The sequence below is a fragment of the Salvelinus fontinalis genome, chromosome 30 (genome assembly GCF_029448725.1).
Source record: "Salvelinus fontinalis isolate EN_2023a chromosome 30, ASM2944872v1, whole genome shotgun sequence".
NCBI classification, from domain to species: Eukaryota; Metazoa; Chordata; class Actinopteri; order Salmoniformes; family Salmonidae; genus Salvelinus; species Salvelinus fontinalis.
The window spans coordinates 32,454,218-32,472,746 of record NC_074694.1 but is presented as its reverse complement, the minus strand read 5'-3'; the positions used below and the strand labels follow the sequence as shown (position 1 = coordinate 32,472,746).

The 18,529-nt window shown below is 45.6% G+C and overlaps 1 protein-coding gene across 1 annotated transcript in view; it reads right to left on the bottom strand.

Annotated features, from left to right (window-relative positions):
* LOC129828509 (unconventional myosin-XV-like) overlaps positions 1 to 18,529 on the bottom strand; it is a 37,990-nt gene that overhangs the window by 16,407 nt on the left and 3,054 nt on the right. Inside the window, exons 3-22 of the mRNA XM_055889536.1 lie at positions 18,211 to 18,275; positions 17,631 to 17,694; positions 17,395 to 17,504; positions 17,124 to 17,198; positions 16,804 to 17,001; positions 16,624 to 16,687; positions 16,412 to 16,525; positions 16,096 to 16,257; positions 15,764 to 15,877; positions 14,198 to 14,256; positions 13,954 to 14,077; positions 13,669 to 13,764; positions 13,277 to 13,534; positions 13,098 to 13,175; positions 12,854 to 13,002; positions 12,710 to 12,755; positions 12,491 to 12,615; positions 12,166 to 12,280; positions 4,935 to 5,110; positions 4,715 to 4,805 (exon numbers count right to left, since the gene is read on the bottom strand). Coding sequence (XP_055745511.1) covers positions 4,715 to 4,805; positions 4,935 to 5,110; positions 12,166 to 12,280; positions 12,491 to 12,615; positions 12,710 to 12,755; positions 12,854 to 13,002; positions 13,098 to 13,175; positions 13,277 to 13,534; positions 13,669 to 13,764; positions 13,954 to 14,077; positions 14,198 to 14,256; positions 15,764 to 15,877; positions 16,096 to 16,257; positions 16,412 to 16,525; positions 16,624 to 16,687; positions 16,804 to 17,001; positions 17,124 to 17,198; positions 17,395 to 17,504; positions 17,631 to 17,694; positions 18,211 to 18,275 — 2,283 coding nt within the window. The remainder of the gene's footprint in view (positions 1 to 4,714; positions 4,806 to 4,934; positions 5,111 to 12,165; positions 12,281 to 12,490; positions 12,616 to 12,709; positions 12,756 to 12,853; positions 13,003 to 13,097; positions 13,176 to 13,276; positions 13,535 to 13,668; positions 13,765 to 13,953; positions 14,078 to 14,197; positions 14,257 to 15,763; positions 15,878 to 16,095; positions 16,258 to 16,411; positions 16,526 to 16,623; positions 16,688 to 16,803; positions 17,002 to 17,123; positions 17,199 to 17,394; positions 17,505 to 17,630; positions 17,695 to 18,210; positions 18,276 to 18,529) is intronic.

Here is an 18,529-nt window from a genome sequence, read left to right as displayed (position 1 = left end):
CACATAGAATGTAGTTTCCTGATTAAGAGATTTACTAATGTGATTGCTGGGTGGTAGATTACTAAACATGTCAGCTATGTCTGTATTGATGACTGATTTAAAGCGATAGTGTACTACAATAACTATCTTAATCCTTGATTACTTTGCTGCAATCCACCATTTATGGTAACACGGGGGTAATGTCTATTCATCCATTCGACAAAATTCAAATGGCACATGGTTTATGAGCTGATACACAAAACACCATATTCAAAACGTAGAAGTTTTTAATTATTATACTAAATTCTTGCAACCAGTAGAATGTTATATATATGGGGGATACAACCATCCCAGCTCCACAGATTTAGCTGCGAAAGAAACAGAATCATTAGATCATTTGTTTTGGTCCTCTCCATATGTAGCTTGGAGCCAACTCTTGGAGCCAACTCTGAAAATAGCAATGCTGGGTGATTTGAAAAGTCATCATCAATCAATCAATAATATAATAATACTTTTAGCAAAAATATTTATCTTTAATTTACAATCTGTAGAAACTATGATAATAGAAAGGTTCAGAACTCTTGTGAAACATCACATTTGAAAAATATATGGCAAATGAAAATCAAAACCGGACGGTGTTAAGAGAGAAGAGAGGGGTTGTGTGAAGCTGAAGGAAGGGACTAAAAACAACAAGATAACTCATGTAAAATATACTGGGTCCGTAAAATGTATATACTTTTCTGAAACAGCACAGTTAAAAATATATGTTAAATGGAAATAAAAACATATGGTCTTCAGAGATAGATGGGAGGGGTTGAGGGTAGCTGAAGGATGGGATTAAAAACAAAAAAATAAATTACTATTGTAAAATAAATGTACAGTACCAGTCAAGTTTGGACACACCTACTCATTCAAGGGTTTTTCTTTATCTTTACTAATTTCTACATTGTAGAATAATAGTGAAGACATCAAAACTATGAAATAACACATATGGAATCACGTACTAACCAAAAAAGTGTTAAACAGGAGAAAAAGCCTTGATAGCTTTGCCCACTCTTGGCATTCTCTCAACCAGCTTCACCTGGAATGCTTTACTAACTGTTTTGAAGGAGTTCCCACATATGCTGAGCATTGACTGACCTTCATGTCTTAAAGTAATGGACTGTTGTTTCTCTTTGCTTATTTGAGCTGTTCTTGCCATAATATGGACTTGGTCTTTTACCAAATAGGGCTATCTTCTGTATACCACCCCTACCTTGTCATAACACAACTGATTGGCTCAAACACAATAAGGAACGGAATTGCACAATTCAACAAGGCACACCTTTTAATTGAAATGCATTCCAGGTGACTACCTCACGAAGCAGGTTGAGAGAATGTCAAGAGTGTGCAAAGCTGGCATCAAGTCAAAGGTTGGCTACTTTGAAGAATCTCAAATATATCATATATTTTGATTTGTTGAACACTTTTTTGGTTACTACATGATTTCATGTGTTATTTCATAGTTTTCATGTTTTCACTATTATTCTACAATGTAGAAAATAGTAAAGATAAATAAGAACTCTGGAGTAGATGTGTCCAAACTTTTGACTGGTTCTGTATATATTTACAAAAAGCATATATGGGGATTGGAAATGATGCAGACAATTACATTGATGGAAGCTACAATCTATCTGCAATATTAAAGCTGATCTCCCCCCCCCCCCCACACACAAAAAAGTTTAAATTCAAACATCACTTATCAAACAATATACATGTATTAAGTAACGGGTGATAAGTGCTGACAAATAGCCTCTCTTTCTCTCGCCTGGCAAGAGCGTCCATAGTACAATTTCCATAAAACAATAACACCCAATGAAAGAAATTCAATGAACAGCACATAATAAGGAAACTAAAGGAAACTAAAAGAAGAATGTGGATTAATAATTTAAACCAAGGCAGTGATCACTACATGACCAAAAGTATGTGGACACTTGCTCGTCAAACATCTCATTCCAAAATCATGGTCATTAATATGGAGTTGGTCCCCCCTTCGCTACTATAACAGCTTCCACTCTTCTGGGAAGGCTTTACACTAGATGTTGCTGTAAGGACTTGCTTCCATTCAGCCACAAAAGCATTAGTGAGGTTGGGCACTGAGGTTGGGTGATTAGGCCTGGCTCACAGTCTGCATTCCAATTCACCCCAAAGATGTTCGATGGGGTTGAGGTCAGGGCTCTGTGCAGGCCAGTCAAGTTCTTCAACAACAATCTCGACAAACCATTTCTGTATGGACCTCGCTTTGTGCACTGGAGCATTGTCACACTGAAACATGGGGGCCTTCCCCAAACTGTTGCCACAAGTTGGAAGCACAGAATTGTCAAGTATGTCATTGTATGCTGTAGAGTTAAGATTTCCCTTCACTGGAACTACGAGGCCTAGCCCAAACCATGAAAAACAGCCCCAGACCATTATTCCCCCACCAAACTTCACAGTTGGCCCTATACATTCGGGCAGGTAGCGTTCTCCTGGCATCCGCCAAACCCAGATTCGTCAGTCGGACTGCCAGATGGTGAAACGTGATTCATCACTCCAGAGAACGCATCTCCACTGCGCCAATGGTGGCGAGCTTTACAACACTCCAGCCGACATTTGGCATTGTGCATGGTGATCTTAGGCTTGTGTGCGGCTGCTCGGCCATGGAAACCCATTTCATGAAGCTCCTGACAAACAGTTCTTGTGCTGACCTTGCTTCTAGAGGTATTTTGGAACTCAGTAGTGAGTGTTGCAACCGAGGACAGATGATTTTTACGCGCTACACGCTTCAGCACTCGGCATGCTGCTACTTCACGGCTGTGCTGTTGTTGCTCCTGGATGTTTCCACTTCACAATAACAGCACTTATAGGTGACCGGGGCAGCTCTAGCAGGGCAGAAATGTGACTGACTTGTTGGAAAGGTGGCATTCTACGACGGTGCCACATTGAAAGCCACTGAGCTCTTCAAAAAAAAAAAGGCCTTTCTACTGCCAGTGTTTGTCTATGGAGATTGCATGGCGGTGTGCTCGATTTGTTTTTTTTACAACTGTACGCAACGGGTGTGGCTGAAATAGCCAAATTCACTCATTTGAAGGGGTGTCCACATACTTTTGTATATATAGTGTATAAAGAGAGGAAGAGTAGAAATTCCCAATAAAGCATCCATGGTAACATAGCAAAACCTATAAACCTATTATCAACAGTATACCCTTCCATCTCACTTTCACCCTCTCTCTCTCTCTCCTTTTCCCTCGCAATCCCCCCTTCTCATTCAGTCTTCATTCGACAAAATAATAAATAAAGCATTGAGCTGAAGAAAACTAATATCAAAGTATTAAAAAAACGACATGATAACGAATTATAAATAGAAGAGCCTACCTGTTAACAATCCTGAGGTGTAAGAGTTACTCCAGAGTGAGACAGACCGACCGGCAGAACGAGAGATGCTACAGCCTCTAATTTCAGTAATAAGGGTTGAAGTCCGAAAACAATAGGACTATGTGGCTAGAGGTGTGTGTGTGTCTGTGTGTAACAGGAAACAGAGAGAGAATGGGTGTGGTAAGTGTAGGTAAATTGGAGGAGGAGAGAGCTGAAATATTTACATGGGTGACCACACCCTATTTCCATCCCATTACCTGGCAGTGACGCATTGAGGGCACAGCAGGCTACCTGGCGACACATTCACTTCAATTCACGTACGCCTTTCATCCCAAAAATCAGTTATAGGATCAAAAGTACACAATTCCTGTAACTACATGGGTAAAGTCACCCGTTTTTGCCAGGTAAGTGAGTGGACTACTTAGTCAAGTAATATTCTTTAAAAACAGAAGGGATCCACACCCATATATGTATTAACACGTAGATATAAAATCAGTCCCAACTTCTTAACATCCTAGTTTAGTAACCGTGGAAACTAGAACACTCCTTGTAGTATTTATAAGGGTCTCTCCTCACAGGAAGTGACTATCGTAACTTACGGATCGGAACTATGGACGCCTCGGCCCTCCCCAAACACAAAGATATGGGTTTCAACCAACAGTTACTATGTCAACACAATGAGAAATACTTGAACTTATTCCAAAACTGAAGTTCTCAACACAGTCAACTCCTCAGAGTCCAAAGTCTACTGAATCTGAAAAGGAACCCGGGCTATTTATTTAACCATGGCAGGGGTGAATATAAACATGAGTAACAAACACCAACAGGTAATACCAAAGCAACATTCATACAGTTTGTAAAACTTTACCAAGGCAACAATATAGCACAATAAACGTAAAAACAGCCAGGCTCCCACGCTGGTCCAAGGCCATAGGATTAAACTACAGTAGTAGACTACGTAAGGTATTATATTACGGTACAACAACAGTATTAAGATGCATTCAAGGAGGATTCAGGCAAAACATGGAAGGTAATGACTTCAGGGTGGGAGAGAGGGAAGGGGGAAAAACATTCCTTCTTTACACCTGTGATAGGGATCCTTTACCACTGGTGTTGTGCAACAGAATGGACTGAGGCAGGAATTTATAGCACTATCTATAAAGGCTGTAAACATAATATGGTTGCCAAGTAACACAATAATTGTCTCAGTTATAGATAGGCTGATTACTGTGTGTGTGTGTGTGTGTGTGTGTGTGTGTGTGTGTGTGTGTGTGTGTGTGTGTGTGTGTGTGTGTGTGTGTGTGTGTGTGTGTGTGTGTGTGTACATGTACATGTATCTTACCCTCCACTGTCGTCTCTTGATTGTGTTCCTGGTGATCATCATCGCAGCCCAGAACTGAGTGAAGGACAGTCTCAGACGCTTGTAATACTGCCTGTACACAGACGGGGCGCCAGTCAGTCACTTTCAGGTGGACACACAAACTGCAATCTCAATATTTTTATTTTTTCTTCTGTCTCCTCCCTTGTTTACACATCTCTCTCTCTCTCTCATCTCTCCATACCTGGCCTGATGTCCTCGTATGTGGCTCTGGATGACAATGGCCTTTTGTTTGAAGAACCTAAAGTTACGTCTGCAAATGAACCCTCTGATGTTCCTCTGGATGGTAACCGCAGCCCAGGTCTGAGTGCTGTTCCACTTGTCCTCCACACACTGGTACAGCACCTCCTTCAGAAACACCTGCATGCACGCCACACATGAAATACTTCATTTGAATCCACCAATCCAATTTACATTCAAAAAGGATCCAAACTTTTCAAACGGCACTCAAGTGTACAGAATGTACTCTTTCTCCAAACAGCTAGCATACCACGACAGCTGAAACAGAGCAGTATCTAGCCAATTGCTTTGCCCTAGTTTTTGGCAGGCCCACAATCTGGATGCCACGCACTGCAAGCCTCTGTACGTGGTCGAGACGGCCAAATATCAGCGCCAGCAGCTTGCACCTACACCCGAGGCTGTCCGAGCGTGCCACGAGGGGCTGGTAATTAAGAAGCTTGTCAGCAATGGCCTGCTCCATGCAGTCGTCAAATGAGCAGCCAACTTCCAAAATGAGCGCCTCCCCTCACAACAACATCTGCCATATTTGGCACACAGGAAAACACATCAGCATTAAACCAGGTTCCTCTTACACAATCAATCAATCAATCAAATGTATTTATAAAGCCCACTTCTTTTACATCAGATGATGTCACAAAGCACTGTACAGAAACCCAGCCTAAAACCCCAAACAGCAAGCAATGCAGAAGTAGGGTGACCAGGAAAAACTCCCTAGAAAGGCCAGAACCCAGGAAGAAACCTAGAGAGGAACCAGGCTCTGAGGGATGGCCAGTTCTCTTCTGGCTGTGCTGAGTGGAGATTATAACAGAACATGGCCAAGATGTTCAAACGTTCATAGATGACCAGCAGGGACAGCAATATTTATGGATATGTGCTATTGGTGAGACAACTTGTCTCACAACGCTGGCTATCAGGTAGCGAAATCGGTCACGACTATCAACGAACAGCAACCATTCACAACATTGGCAACAGACTTCATTACATTTGATTCAAAAGGCACTCGCACATCTGAGCAAACTTTTTGCAGGTGCATAGCAACAGTTGAACAAGATGAATGAAAAAGGAAACCGCACACTGCTCTTGATAGTATCAGTAATCTTTAATAAGCTTCAGAGCTTTAGTGAATTTTATGTATGTAGAATAAAAAATGGATCACGGTTTGCAGGGTACCAGAGCGATAGATTATATTTTGTTTGTAAAATTTGCAGCCTCGCTTTAACAGTAAAAGTATTGTGCTACATTGAATGGGAGACAGAGTGGTCAGCACAGTCCAGATCAGGGACGCAGGCCGGTCCAGTGCTGTCGTAGCTGCATCCATCTGAAACCAAGGAGTGTTGTCCTCGATGTAGGATGAGATGTTCCATCATGGGCAACAGAAGCTTCCGCAACAACACAGGGGTCTTACACGACAACACAGGGGTCTTACACGACAACACAGGGGTCTTACACGACAACACAGGGGTCATACACGACAACACAGGGGTCATACACGACAACACAGGGGTCATACACGACAACACAGGGGTCTGACACGACAGCACAGGGGTCTGACACGACAGCACAGGGGTCTGACACGACAGCACAGGGGTCTGACACGACAGCACAGGGGTCTGACACGACAGCACAGGGGTCTGACACGACAACACAGGGGTCTGACACGACAACACAGGGGTCTGACACGACAACACAGGGGTCTGACACGACAACACAGGGGTCTGACACGACAACACAGGGGTCTGACACGACAACACAGGGGTCTGACACGACAACACAGGGGTCTGACACGACAACACAGGGGTCTGACACGACAACACAGGGGTCTGACACGACAACACAGGGGTCTGACACGACAACACAGGGGTCTGACACGACAACACAGGGGTCTGACACGGCAACACAGGGGTCTGACACGGCAACACAGGGGTCTGACACGGCAACACAGGGGTCTGACACGGCAACACAGGGGTCTGACACGGCAACACAGGGGTCTGACACGACAACACAGGGGTCTGACACGACAACACAGGGGTCTGACACGACAACACAGGGGTCTGACACGACAACACAGGGGTCTGACACGACAACACAGGGGTCTGACACGACAACACAGGGGTCTGACACGACAACACAGGGGTCTGACACGACAACACAGGGGTCTGACACGACAACACAGGGGTCTGACACGACAACACAGGGGTCTGACACGACAACACAGGGGTCTGACACAACAACACAGGGGTCTGACACAACAACACAGGGGTCTGACACAACAACACAGGGGTCTGACACAACAACACAGGGGTCTGACACAACAACACTGGGGTCTGACACAACAACACTGGGGTCTGACACAACAACACTGGGGTCTGACACAACAACACTGGGGTCTTACACAACAACACTGGGGTCTTACACAACAACACTGGGGTCTGACACAACAACACTGGGGTCTTACACAACAACACTGGGGTCTTACACAACAACACAGGGGTCTTACACAACAACACAGGGGTCTTACACAACAACACTGGGGTCTGACACAACAACACAGGGGTCTTACACAACAACACAGGGGTCTTACACAACAACACAGGGGTCTGACACAACAACACAGGGATCTGACACAACACAGGGGTCATACACAACAACACATGAGTCATACACAACAACACAGGGGTCTGACACCTACACAGGGGTCTTACACAACAACACAGGGGTCTGACACAACAACACAGGGGTCTGACACAACAACACAGGGGTCTGACACAACAACACAGGGGTCTGACACAACAACACAGGGGTCTGACACAACAACACAGGGGTCTGACACAACAACACAGGGGTCTGACACAACAACACAGGGGTCTGACACAACAACACAGGGGTCTGACACAACAACACAGGGGTCTGACACAACAACACAGGGGTCTGACACAACAACACTGGGGTCTGACACAACAACACTGGGGTCTGACACAACAACACTGGGGTCTGACACAACAACACTGGGGTCTTACACAACAACACTGGGGTCTTACACAACAACACTGGGGTCTGACACAACAACACTGGGGTCTGACACAACAACACTGGGGTCTTACACAACAACACTGGGGTCTTACACAACAACACAGGGGTCTTACACAACAACACAGGGGTCTTACACAACAACACTGGGGTCTGACACAACAACACAGGGGTCTTACACAACAACACAGGGGTCTTACACAACAACACAGGGGTCTGACACAACAACACAGGGATCTGACACAACACAGGGGTCATACACAACAACACATGAGTCATACACAACAACACAGGGGTCTGACACCTACACAGGGGTCTTACACAACAACACAGGGGTCTGACACAACAACACAGGGGTCTGACACAACAACACAGGGGTCTGACACAACAACACAGGGGTCTGACACAACAACACAGGGGTCTGACACAACAACACAGGGGTCTGACACAACAACACAGGGGTCTGACACAACAACACAGGGGTCTGACACAACAACACAGGGGTCTGACACAACAACACAGGGGTCTGACACAACAACACAGGGGTCTGACACAACAACACAGGGGTCTGACACAACAACACAGGGGTCTGACACAACAACACAGGGGTCTGACACAACAACACAGGGGTCTGACAACTACACTGGGGTCTGACACAACTACACTGGGGTCTGACACAACTACACTGGGGTCTGACACAACTACACTGGGGTCTGACAACTACACTGGGGTCTGACACAACTACACTGGGGTCTGACACAACTACACTGGGGTCTGACACAACAACACAGGGGTCTGACACAACTACACTGGGGTCTGACACAACTACACTGGGGTCTGACACAACAACACAGGGGTCTGACACAACAACACAGGGGTCTGACACAACAACACAGGGGTCTGACACAACAACACAGGGGTCTGACACAACAACACAGGGGTCATACACAACAACACTGGGGTCATACACAACAACACTGGGGTCATACACAACAACACTGGGGTCTGACACAACTACACAGGGGTCTGACACAACAACACAGGGGTCTGACACAACAACACAGGGGTCTGACACAACTACACAGGGGTCATACACAACTACACAGGGGTCATACACAACAACACGTGGGTCATTCACAACTACACAGGGGTCATACACAACAACACAGGGGTCTTACACAACAACACAGGGGTCTTACACAACAACACAGGGGTCTGACACAACAACACAGGGGTCTGACAACTACACAGGGGTCTGACACAACAACACAGGGGTCTGACACAACAACACAGGGGTCTGACACAACTACACAGGGGTCTGACACAACTACACAGGGGTCTGACAACTACACAGGGGTCTGACAACTACACAGGGGTCTGACAACTACACAGGGGTCTGACACAACAACACAGGGGTCTGACACAACAACACAGGGGTCTGACACAACAACACAGGGGTCTGACACAACAACACAGGGGTCTGACACAACAACACTGGGGTCTGACACAACAACACTGGGGTCTGACACAACAACACTGGGGTCTGACACAACAACACTGGGGTCTTACACAACAACACTGGGGTCTTACACAACAACACTGGGGTCTTACACAACAACACTGGGGTCTTACACAACAACACTGGGGTCTTACACAACAACACTGGGGTCTTACACAACAACACTGGGGTCTTACACAACAACACTGGGGTCTTACACAACAACACTGGGGTCTTACACAACAACACTGGGGTCTGACACAACAACACTGGGGTCTGACACAACAACACTGGGGTCTTACACAACACCACTGGGGTCTTACACAACAACACAGGGGTCTGACACAACAACACAGGGGTCTGACACAACAACACAGGGGTCTGACACAACAACACAGGGGTCTTACACAACAACACAGGGGTCTGACACAACAACACAGGGGTCTGACACAACAACACAGGGGTCTGACACAACAACACAGGGGTCTGACACAACAACACAGGGGTCTGACACAACACAGGGGTCATACACAACAACACAGGAGTCATACACAACAACACAGGGGTCTGACACCTACACAGGGGTCTTACACAACAACACAGGGGTCTTACACAACAACACAGGGGTCTGACACAACAACACAGGGGTCTGACACAACAACACAGGGGTCTGACACAACAACACAGGGGTCTGACACAACAACACAGGGGTCTGACACAACAACACAGGGGTCTGACACAACAACACAGGGGTCTGACACAACAACACAGGGGTCTGACACAACAACACAGGGGTCTGACACAACAACACAGGGGTCTGACACAACAACACAGGGGTCTGACACAGCAACACAGGGGTCTGACACAACAACACAGGGGTCTGACACAACAACACAGGGGTCTGACACAACAACACAGGGGTCTGACACAACAACACAGGGGTCTGACACAACAACACAGGGGTCTGACACAACAACACAGGGGTCTGACACAACAACACAGGGGTCTGACACAACAACACAGGGGTCTGACACAACAACACAGGGGTCTGACACAACAACACAGGGGTCTGACACAACTACACTGGGGTCTGACACAACTACACTGGGGTCTGACACAACTACACTGGGGTCTGACACAACAACACAAGGGTCTGACACAACAACACAGGGGTCTGACACAACTACACTGGGGTCTGACACAACTACACTGGGGTCTGACACAACTACACTGGGGTCTGACACAACTACACTGGGGTCTGACACAACTACACTGGGGTCTGACACAACTACACTGGGGTCTGACACAACAACACAGGGGTCTGACACAACAACACAGGGGTCTGACACAACAACACAGGGGTCTGACACAACAACACAGGGGTCATACACAACAACACAGGGGTCATACACAACAACACTGGGGTCATACACAACAACACTGGGGTCATACACAACAACACTGGGGTCTGACACAACTACACAGGGGTCTGACACAACAACACAGGGGTCTGACACAACAACACAGGGGTCTGACACAACAACACAGGGGTCTGACAACTACACAGGGGTCTGACAACTACACAGGGGTCTGACAACTACACAGGGGTCTGACAACTACACAGGGGTCTGACAACTACACAGGGGTCTGACAACTACACAGGGGTCTGACAAATACACAGGGGTCTGACAACTACACAGGGGTCTGACAAATACACAGGGTTCTGACAAATACACAGGGTTCTGACAACTACACAGGGGTCTGACAACTACACAGGGGTCTGACAACTACACAGGGGTCAGACAACTACACAGGGGTCAGACAACTACACAGGGGTCAGACAACTACACAGGGGTCAGACAACTACACAGGGGTCAGACAACTACACAGGGGTCAGACAACTACACAGGGGTCAGACAACTACACAGGGGTCAGACAACTACACAGGGGTCTTACACAACTACAGAGGCAGTCACTGGCTCCGTTTGCATATGAGACCGTGTCCATCTGAGCTCCACTCCAGTCCTGTTACACAGGTCGTTGAGGTCCAGCTAGTCTGACCAGACTCCAAAAGCCACAGCACAAGTGTCCAATTTTCCATTGGCCTTCCGCCTGAAGCCCATTAAGTTGTCTTCAGTGTCCGTGGCCAGTTGGACCTTCCTCCTCTGTAGGGGTAGAAGGAGGGAAGCTCTGGCTAACTCCCCAGCTGTGGAGTCGTCAGTGTTGAGCATGTTCAACAGGTGAGTCAGTCTGGTAGCAGTGTAAATCCACTCAAAATCCGTGACACCCAAACCCCCCTCTCTTAGGCTCAGGAAGATAACGTCACGTGTGTGTTTAAGCATATCCCACTTTCTCACCGCTTGAACAGTTTTGTTATTCATTCCCTTCAGAACCTGTGAGATATGCACATTTGCAAGCAGATGTTGGATCTTTGCTAGCGCCACACACACACACACACACACACACACACACACACACACACACACACACACACACACACACACACACACACCACACACACACACCACACACACACGATCAAGTTTACTCTTTAGACCCTGGTCTAAGATACTAGACTTGGCTTGCTTGGATAGAGCTTATTTTTCTTCTATGAAACAACTGTACAACGTTACAGTGGCTTCTTAGGTACCTTAGTGAGTCCTAGCTGGTACTGTCCCTCATCAGCCCCTACAAAGTTCAGCAACGCCACGGTCTGCTCCTTATCAGACATGGTGGCTGGTCGCTCCACCAGGAGGATCCCATACCTGGGTAAGAGGGAGATGGGACAAGAGGGATAATAACCATTTGAGGAGAAGCTCACCTAGATCTATGAAGCAGCAAGTGGTGGTTGGCTCTGAGTTTGACTATCTCCCAGTGAGATGCTAGTATACTGTACGGTTGGTACTGTATGTGTGTGGATGGGGGTTAAACCGTGTGAATGAATATTAGTTTGCGTTGGTTGGTTTGTCCAGTACCTCTCCATAAAGAAGGAGAAGGGGATGCGGATGGGGAATCCCTCCTTCCTGATGGTGATGGTCTCAAGTATCCCAGCATGCCTCAGCTGGGTTGACACATAGTCCACATCAAAGATACCGGGAAGCTGAGGGCAGACGGACAGGATACGAGATCATATAGGTTTGTAACTTTTGGCCTAGAAAAGGTGCAATTGGCTACATTTAATGTTGCATACCCACCTTGACATAATTTGGCTTGAAACACCGAATAAAGGTGGTTTTACACCTGGATGGAAGGAAACAACACAGGTCATCCACCACTGCCTTGCTTCTCTCAACAAACAAAATGAAAATATATTTTGCCTTCTTGTAAAAGACCCTGACCTCTCTAGTCGTGTGGTGAGCTCAGTCAGGGACTGTTGGAAGTGTGCTGCCACCGTGGAGGGCTGTTGTCTGTGACCTTTACCCCTCCAGCCCAACTCTCTCTGCTGCAGGTAATTATCCTGCACCTTACGGAACAGCCCTGACACCATCTGAGATACAGAGATCGATTGATTGATTGAATGGGTAATTGAGTGAGTGATTGATTGATTGAATCCCCTTAAGCCTACAGGAATTACAAGTTCACCTTCAGTTTACTCCGAGCAAACAGCTCAACTACCTCTGTACGGAACTGATCATGGTTCTTATTCAGAAAGTTATGGACCTATGGAGAGAGAGGAATGTAAAGAAAAAAAATCACTCTGTCCATCCATATAAACATGTCCTAACTCAGTGGTTCCTAAACACTTAAGAAGCTAGAACCACCTGGTACGTGACAGCTCCGGCGTAGTGATAGACAGTGAAGACAGGCAGAGGGATCTTGGGTTTAGTGTAGTATGGGCTGTTCCCATGGTGATAATGGCACTTTTGGAGGAAGGTGTGGTCGGTGGCCTGGGGTAGGCAGGTCTGGTCATCCAGTATACGGAGGATACCATGTGGTCTGGAGGAGATGAGGTCTAGACAGGAGTGGAAGTCCTGCAGTGGGACGGGGTACCACTGGATCTGCTCTGCACTGTACTCTTCCTGGAGAACACACACACGAACGCACAAGCGCCACCATTTTTAATCAGGATTCATGAATGTCAACCCCATTAACTATTAGAGACGCACAATGACTGATTGTTTGACTTGTGAACTCTGACCCCTAGCCCACTGACCTGTTCCTGGGTCACCACGGCCTTGTTGACAAAGTGCTGTAGCTGCTCGTTGGCAAAGTTAATACACAGCTGTTCAAAGCTGTTCACTCCCAGGTCCTACAACACACAGGTAAATATATGTTTAATAAATGCATACAATAGGGCTGCCCAACTCTGTTCCTAGATAGCTGCAGTTCTGGAGGTTTTCGCTCCAACCCTAATCTAGCACACAATCTAGCATATTATCATTAGATTAAATCGCACATTCTCCATTAAACATTTACTGTGGTCCTCATTGCCGCCCACCTCAAAGCCGTAGATGTCCACTATCCCCACGGTGCTGTCCATTTCTGTAGGGCTCAGCCAATCATTGATCTGCTCCAAAAGCCAATCGAACAACACAGAGTACAGGGCCTTGGCTATGGCATCTCTAGGAGAAAGGGATAGATAATAGCTAATTATTTTTCTATGCTGCTCTAGATAGTATTGATTAACTCCAAATATAAGGTGGAGGAGCTCACTCACACGCAGTGCATGACTCGGTCAGTACCTGGATTCTATGGCACTTTCCACAGACAGGGGGCAGTAGATCCTGTCATAGGTTGTCTCCTGAGGAGGGACAGGTACAGTGCCTTCAGAAAAAAATTCACACCCCTTGACTTTTTCCACGTTCTGTTGTGTTACAGCCTGAATTTAAATTCAATTCAATTGAGATGATTTTTTTTCACTGGCCTACACACAATAATGTCAAAGTGGAATTATGTTTTTCCCATTCTTACAAATCAATTAAAAATGAAAAGCTGAAATGCCTTGAGTCAATAAGTATTCAACCCCTTAGTTATGGCAAGCATAAATAAGTTCAGGAGTAACCATTTGCTTAACAATGAACAAAATACGTTGCTCTGTGTGAAATAAAGTATTTAGCATGATTTTTGAATGACTACGTCATCTCTGTATCCCACACATAGTTATCTGTAAGGTCCCTCACGCGATCAGTGAATTTCAGACACAGATTCAACTACAAAGACCAAGGAGGTTGTCCAATGCCTCACAAAGGGTCCCTATTGGTAGATGGGTAAAAATAAAAACAAACGGTGACTTTGAAACAGTTGAAGAGTTTAATGGCTGTGATAGGAGAAAACTGAGAATGGCTCAACAACATTGTAGTTATTCCACAATACTAACCTAATTGACAGAGTGAAAGGGAAGCCAGTACAGAATAAAAATCTTCCAAAACATCATTCATGTTTGCAACAAGGCACTGAAGTAACACTGCAAAAAATGTGGCAATGCAATTAACTTTTTGTCCTGTATACAAAGAGTTTTGTATGGGGCAAATCCAATACAACACTTTACTGAGTACCAGCCTCCATATTTTCAAGCATAGTGGTGGCTGCATTATGTTATGGGTATGCTTGTAATCGTTAAGGACTGGGGAGTTTTTCCAGGATAAAACATTTTACTGAATGGAGCTAAGCACAGGAAAAATCCTAGAGGAAAACCTGGTTAAGTCTGCTTTTCACCAGACACTGGGAGATGAATTCACCTTTCAGCAGGACAATAACCTAAAACACAAGGCCACATCTAAACTGGAGTTGCTTACCATGAAGACCGTGAATGTTCCTGAGTGGCAAAGTTACAATTTGACTTGAATCTACTTGAAGATCTACGGGAAGACCTAAAAATTGTTGTCAAGCTATGATCAACAACCGATTTGACAGAGCTTGAAAAAATGTAAAACATAATAATGGGCAAATGTTGCACAATCCAGGTGTGGAAAGCTCAGAGACTGACCCAGAAAGACTCAAAGCTGTAATCACTGCCAAAAGTGCTTCTACAAATGATTGTCTCAGGGGTGTGAATACTTCTGGAAATTAGATACTGTATTTCTATATTTCCTTTTACAATAAATGGAAATGTTTTCACTTTGTTCTTATGAATGTTGTGTGTAGATAGGTGAGAAGAAAATCCATTAAATCCATTTTGAATTCACACTAACTAAATGTGTAATAAGTCAAAGGGTACGAATACTTTCTGAAGGCACTGTAGATCAGCTAATGTATGAATAGTTCAAGAAGATTAAAGGGTGAAGGCATGGCGAAGGGTTTGTTCTGACCGTGACTTTGTGTGTGATGACTGTCTGTAGGGCCTCTGAAGACACCTGCAAGAGAGAACCTACTCTCCTGGCCTCCGCCTCACTGAAGATACGGGCCACCTCAAACGACTCACTCTAGATACACACAAAAGTACAGTATTAGATATTTCTTTAGTGTCTGTTTCTCACATATACGGTATATCAAACATACAAATGAATGAAAAACATCCAAAACATGTGCAAACTTCAAAATGCATACTACTCTGAACAACTCACATCCTCTTTGAGCACAGACAGATACCTCCTCCCCTAAGAATACACTCACCCTCCCTTACCCACTCTCTCACACACACCTCGTAGGAACTGAAGCAGATATTCCCCAGCTGTAGTATGGAGGAGAGGATGGCCCAGACTGTGGAGATCTGGTCGGCATGTAGACCAATCGTCTCAAAGCACTGGACCAACAACAGGAAGTCCTGTTTGTCCAGCTTCCCCTTCAGCTCACAGGACCCGCCCTGACACAGAGAGGGAGGGCGAAGTCATCTATTCAGCTCGACTGATTGTTCCCTCAATCCTGGTCCAGGGAACACCTGGGATGTCCAGGGTTTTTTGATTCTACTAACGGATTCTATTCATTTGATCCTACTGATTCTACTAATTGGGGCTTACTTGGTTGAGGTAGTAGTATGTCTCTGCTCCCTGCAGATAGAGCTCCTGTTTATCCCAGTCGTTCATCCCCGCCAGCAGCTCATAGAACACATGGTAGTTCCTCTCCTCATCGGACTAATGCAGAGACAGTACAAGTTAGGTAAACCATGAGTAAAGTGTCAGACTGTGGCTATGAGGAATATGCACCCAGTCGTCTCACACGAAGACCTCACCTGGAAGACCACGCGTGACTTCTCAAGAAGGTACTTTGACAGCGAAGTCCCCACCACCACACCCCTGTCGAGCAATTAAAAAGATTAAAATGCATTTTTTTCCTCCAGTTCCATGCCAATTGAACGCAACTTTGTTTCTCTACAGAGTGAAAGAGATGAGGTTCCTAGAGGAGGACATACTGGAGAATGTGGATGTGAAGGTATTTGCCAAAGCGACTGGAGTTGTTGTTGAGGATGGTCTTGGCATTACCAAAACTCTCTAGAATCGGCAGCACCTCCATGGGCTGTCTGAGGTTGTTGTTCCTGCCTTGGTACATGGAGCTGAGGTAGTGGACTATAAGCTTGGTGGCCTCAGTCTTACCTGATCCACTCTGACCACTGTAGAAAGACAGAATACACTTCAGAACAGTTGTAGACAAGATGATAGGTCAATACAGTCCTCTAAAGAGAGAAGGAGAACAGGAAAGAGAGAAAGAAAGAGACTGGTGCCTCTGACATACCTTATGACGATGCACTGTTCTTGTGGTGAGCTCTGAGATTGGCTGAAGGCTGCATCGGCGATGGCATAGACATGGCTGCACAAATAGATACACACCCACAGACTTACATTAGCAACAGGTGGATTCCTTAGGCGTTACTCTGTGCTTGTTACTCTGCTGTCACTCAGATTGGCAACATAGTTATAATTGTGTTATTCTGTCATTACAGTGGCTTTGGTTAATTCTAGGGTTTACTCTTGATTTACTCCTGGGTTACTCTGCTGTTACTCACGGAGGGTTGCGTTTCTGCTCCTTGCCCTGGTACTGCTGTCGGAGGTCCTCTGTGTAGAGGTTAAGGGGCTTGAAGGGGTTAAGTGACAGCAGCATGTTACCTATGTACGTCTGGGACACACAGGGAAGATGATGGTTATCTGATATGGCTGAGAGGTAGAGCTGAGATATACATGTTTATATGGAGAGAGAGATCAGTCTGAGTTTTTCCTCGTGTTCAGTTGTAAGGTTACATACGTAGATGGAGTCCCGGTGAAACCTCTTCTTCAGATTCAGCAGCACAGAGCTCTCACACACCTCCCTGGAGACATACACCAGTTAACAAAGAGAGGTGTGTGTGTGTAGGGTACCTTCTAAATGTAATCCATCACAGTTACAAGTTGCCTGTCCATAATTGTAATCAGTAACGTAATTTTTTTGATTACCCCAAATCGGTAACGTGATTACTTTCTTTAGGATGACTTTTCCCTTAAGAAGCATTAGAAGAAGACAAAGGAGCCATCAAACACATTTGGTGTCTCTGACTGGTTGTCAGATTCGCTCAGGTGGAACAAACTTAAACTTCCACCTTTCAATGGTGAATTGAATGTCATTATGAAAACAGAAAGGTGTCCTAACATATCTTTTTCCCGCAAACATCCTTTCTGAATTATAAGTCATCCAAGAAGTACTCATCTCGTTTTTCAAAAGTATCTAGTCTGATTACAATATTTTTGCAGGTAAAGTCCACAGTTCAAAAAAACAAAATGCAATCAGATTACATGTAATCAGTTACTCCCATTACCCTGTCTGTGTGCACGCGCTCTCTCTCACTCACTCAAGCTGGGATAGATCCTCCACCTCGTCCACCTCCACAGCCTGGTCAGACCCTGGCATCGCTACCTGAAGGTGCAGCCAGAGCAGGCACATGTCAGCCACACGTCCCCCTCCAGAACCATGTACAATGGATCTTTCTCCTAACCCATTTACTGTGCCTTCTTTCTGTAGCTAGATTTCTTGTCTAGCAGTAACTGTTTTTCTCTCTTTTCATTGTAATCTAACCATATCCCTCAGTCCCGTAACCCCACCCAGAGCCCCTCTACCACAGGTAACCAATACATCTGTATTCATGGGAAAGGCTGAGTCACTGTGATAGT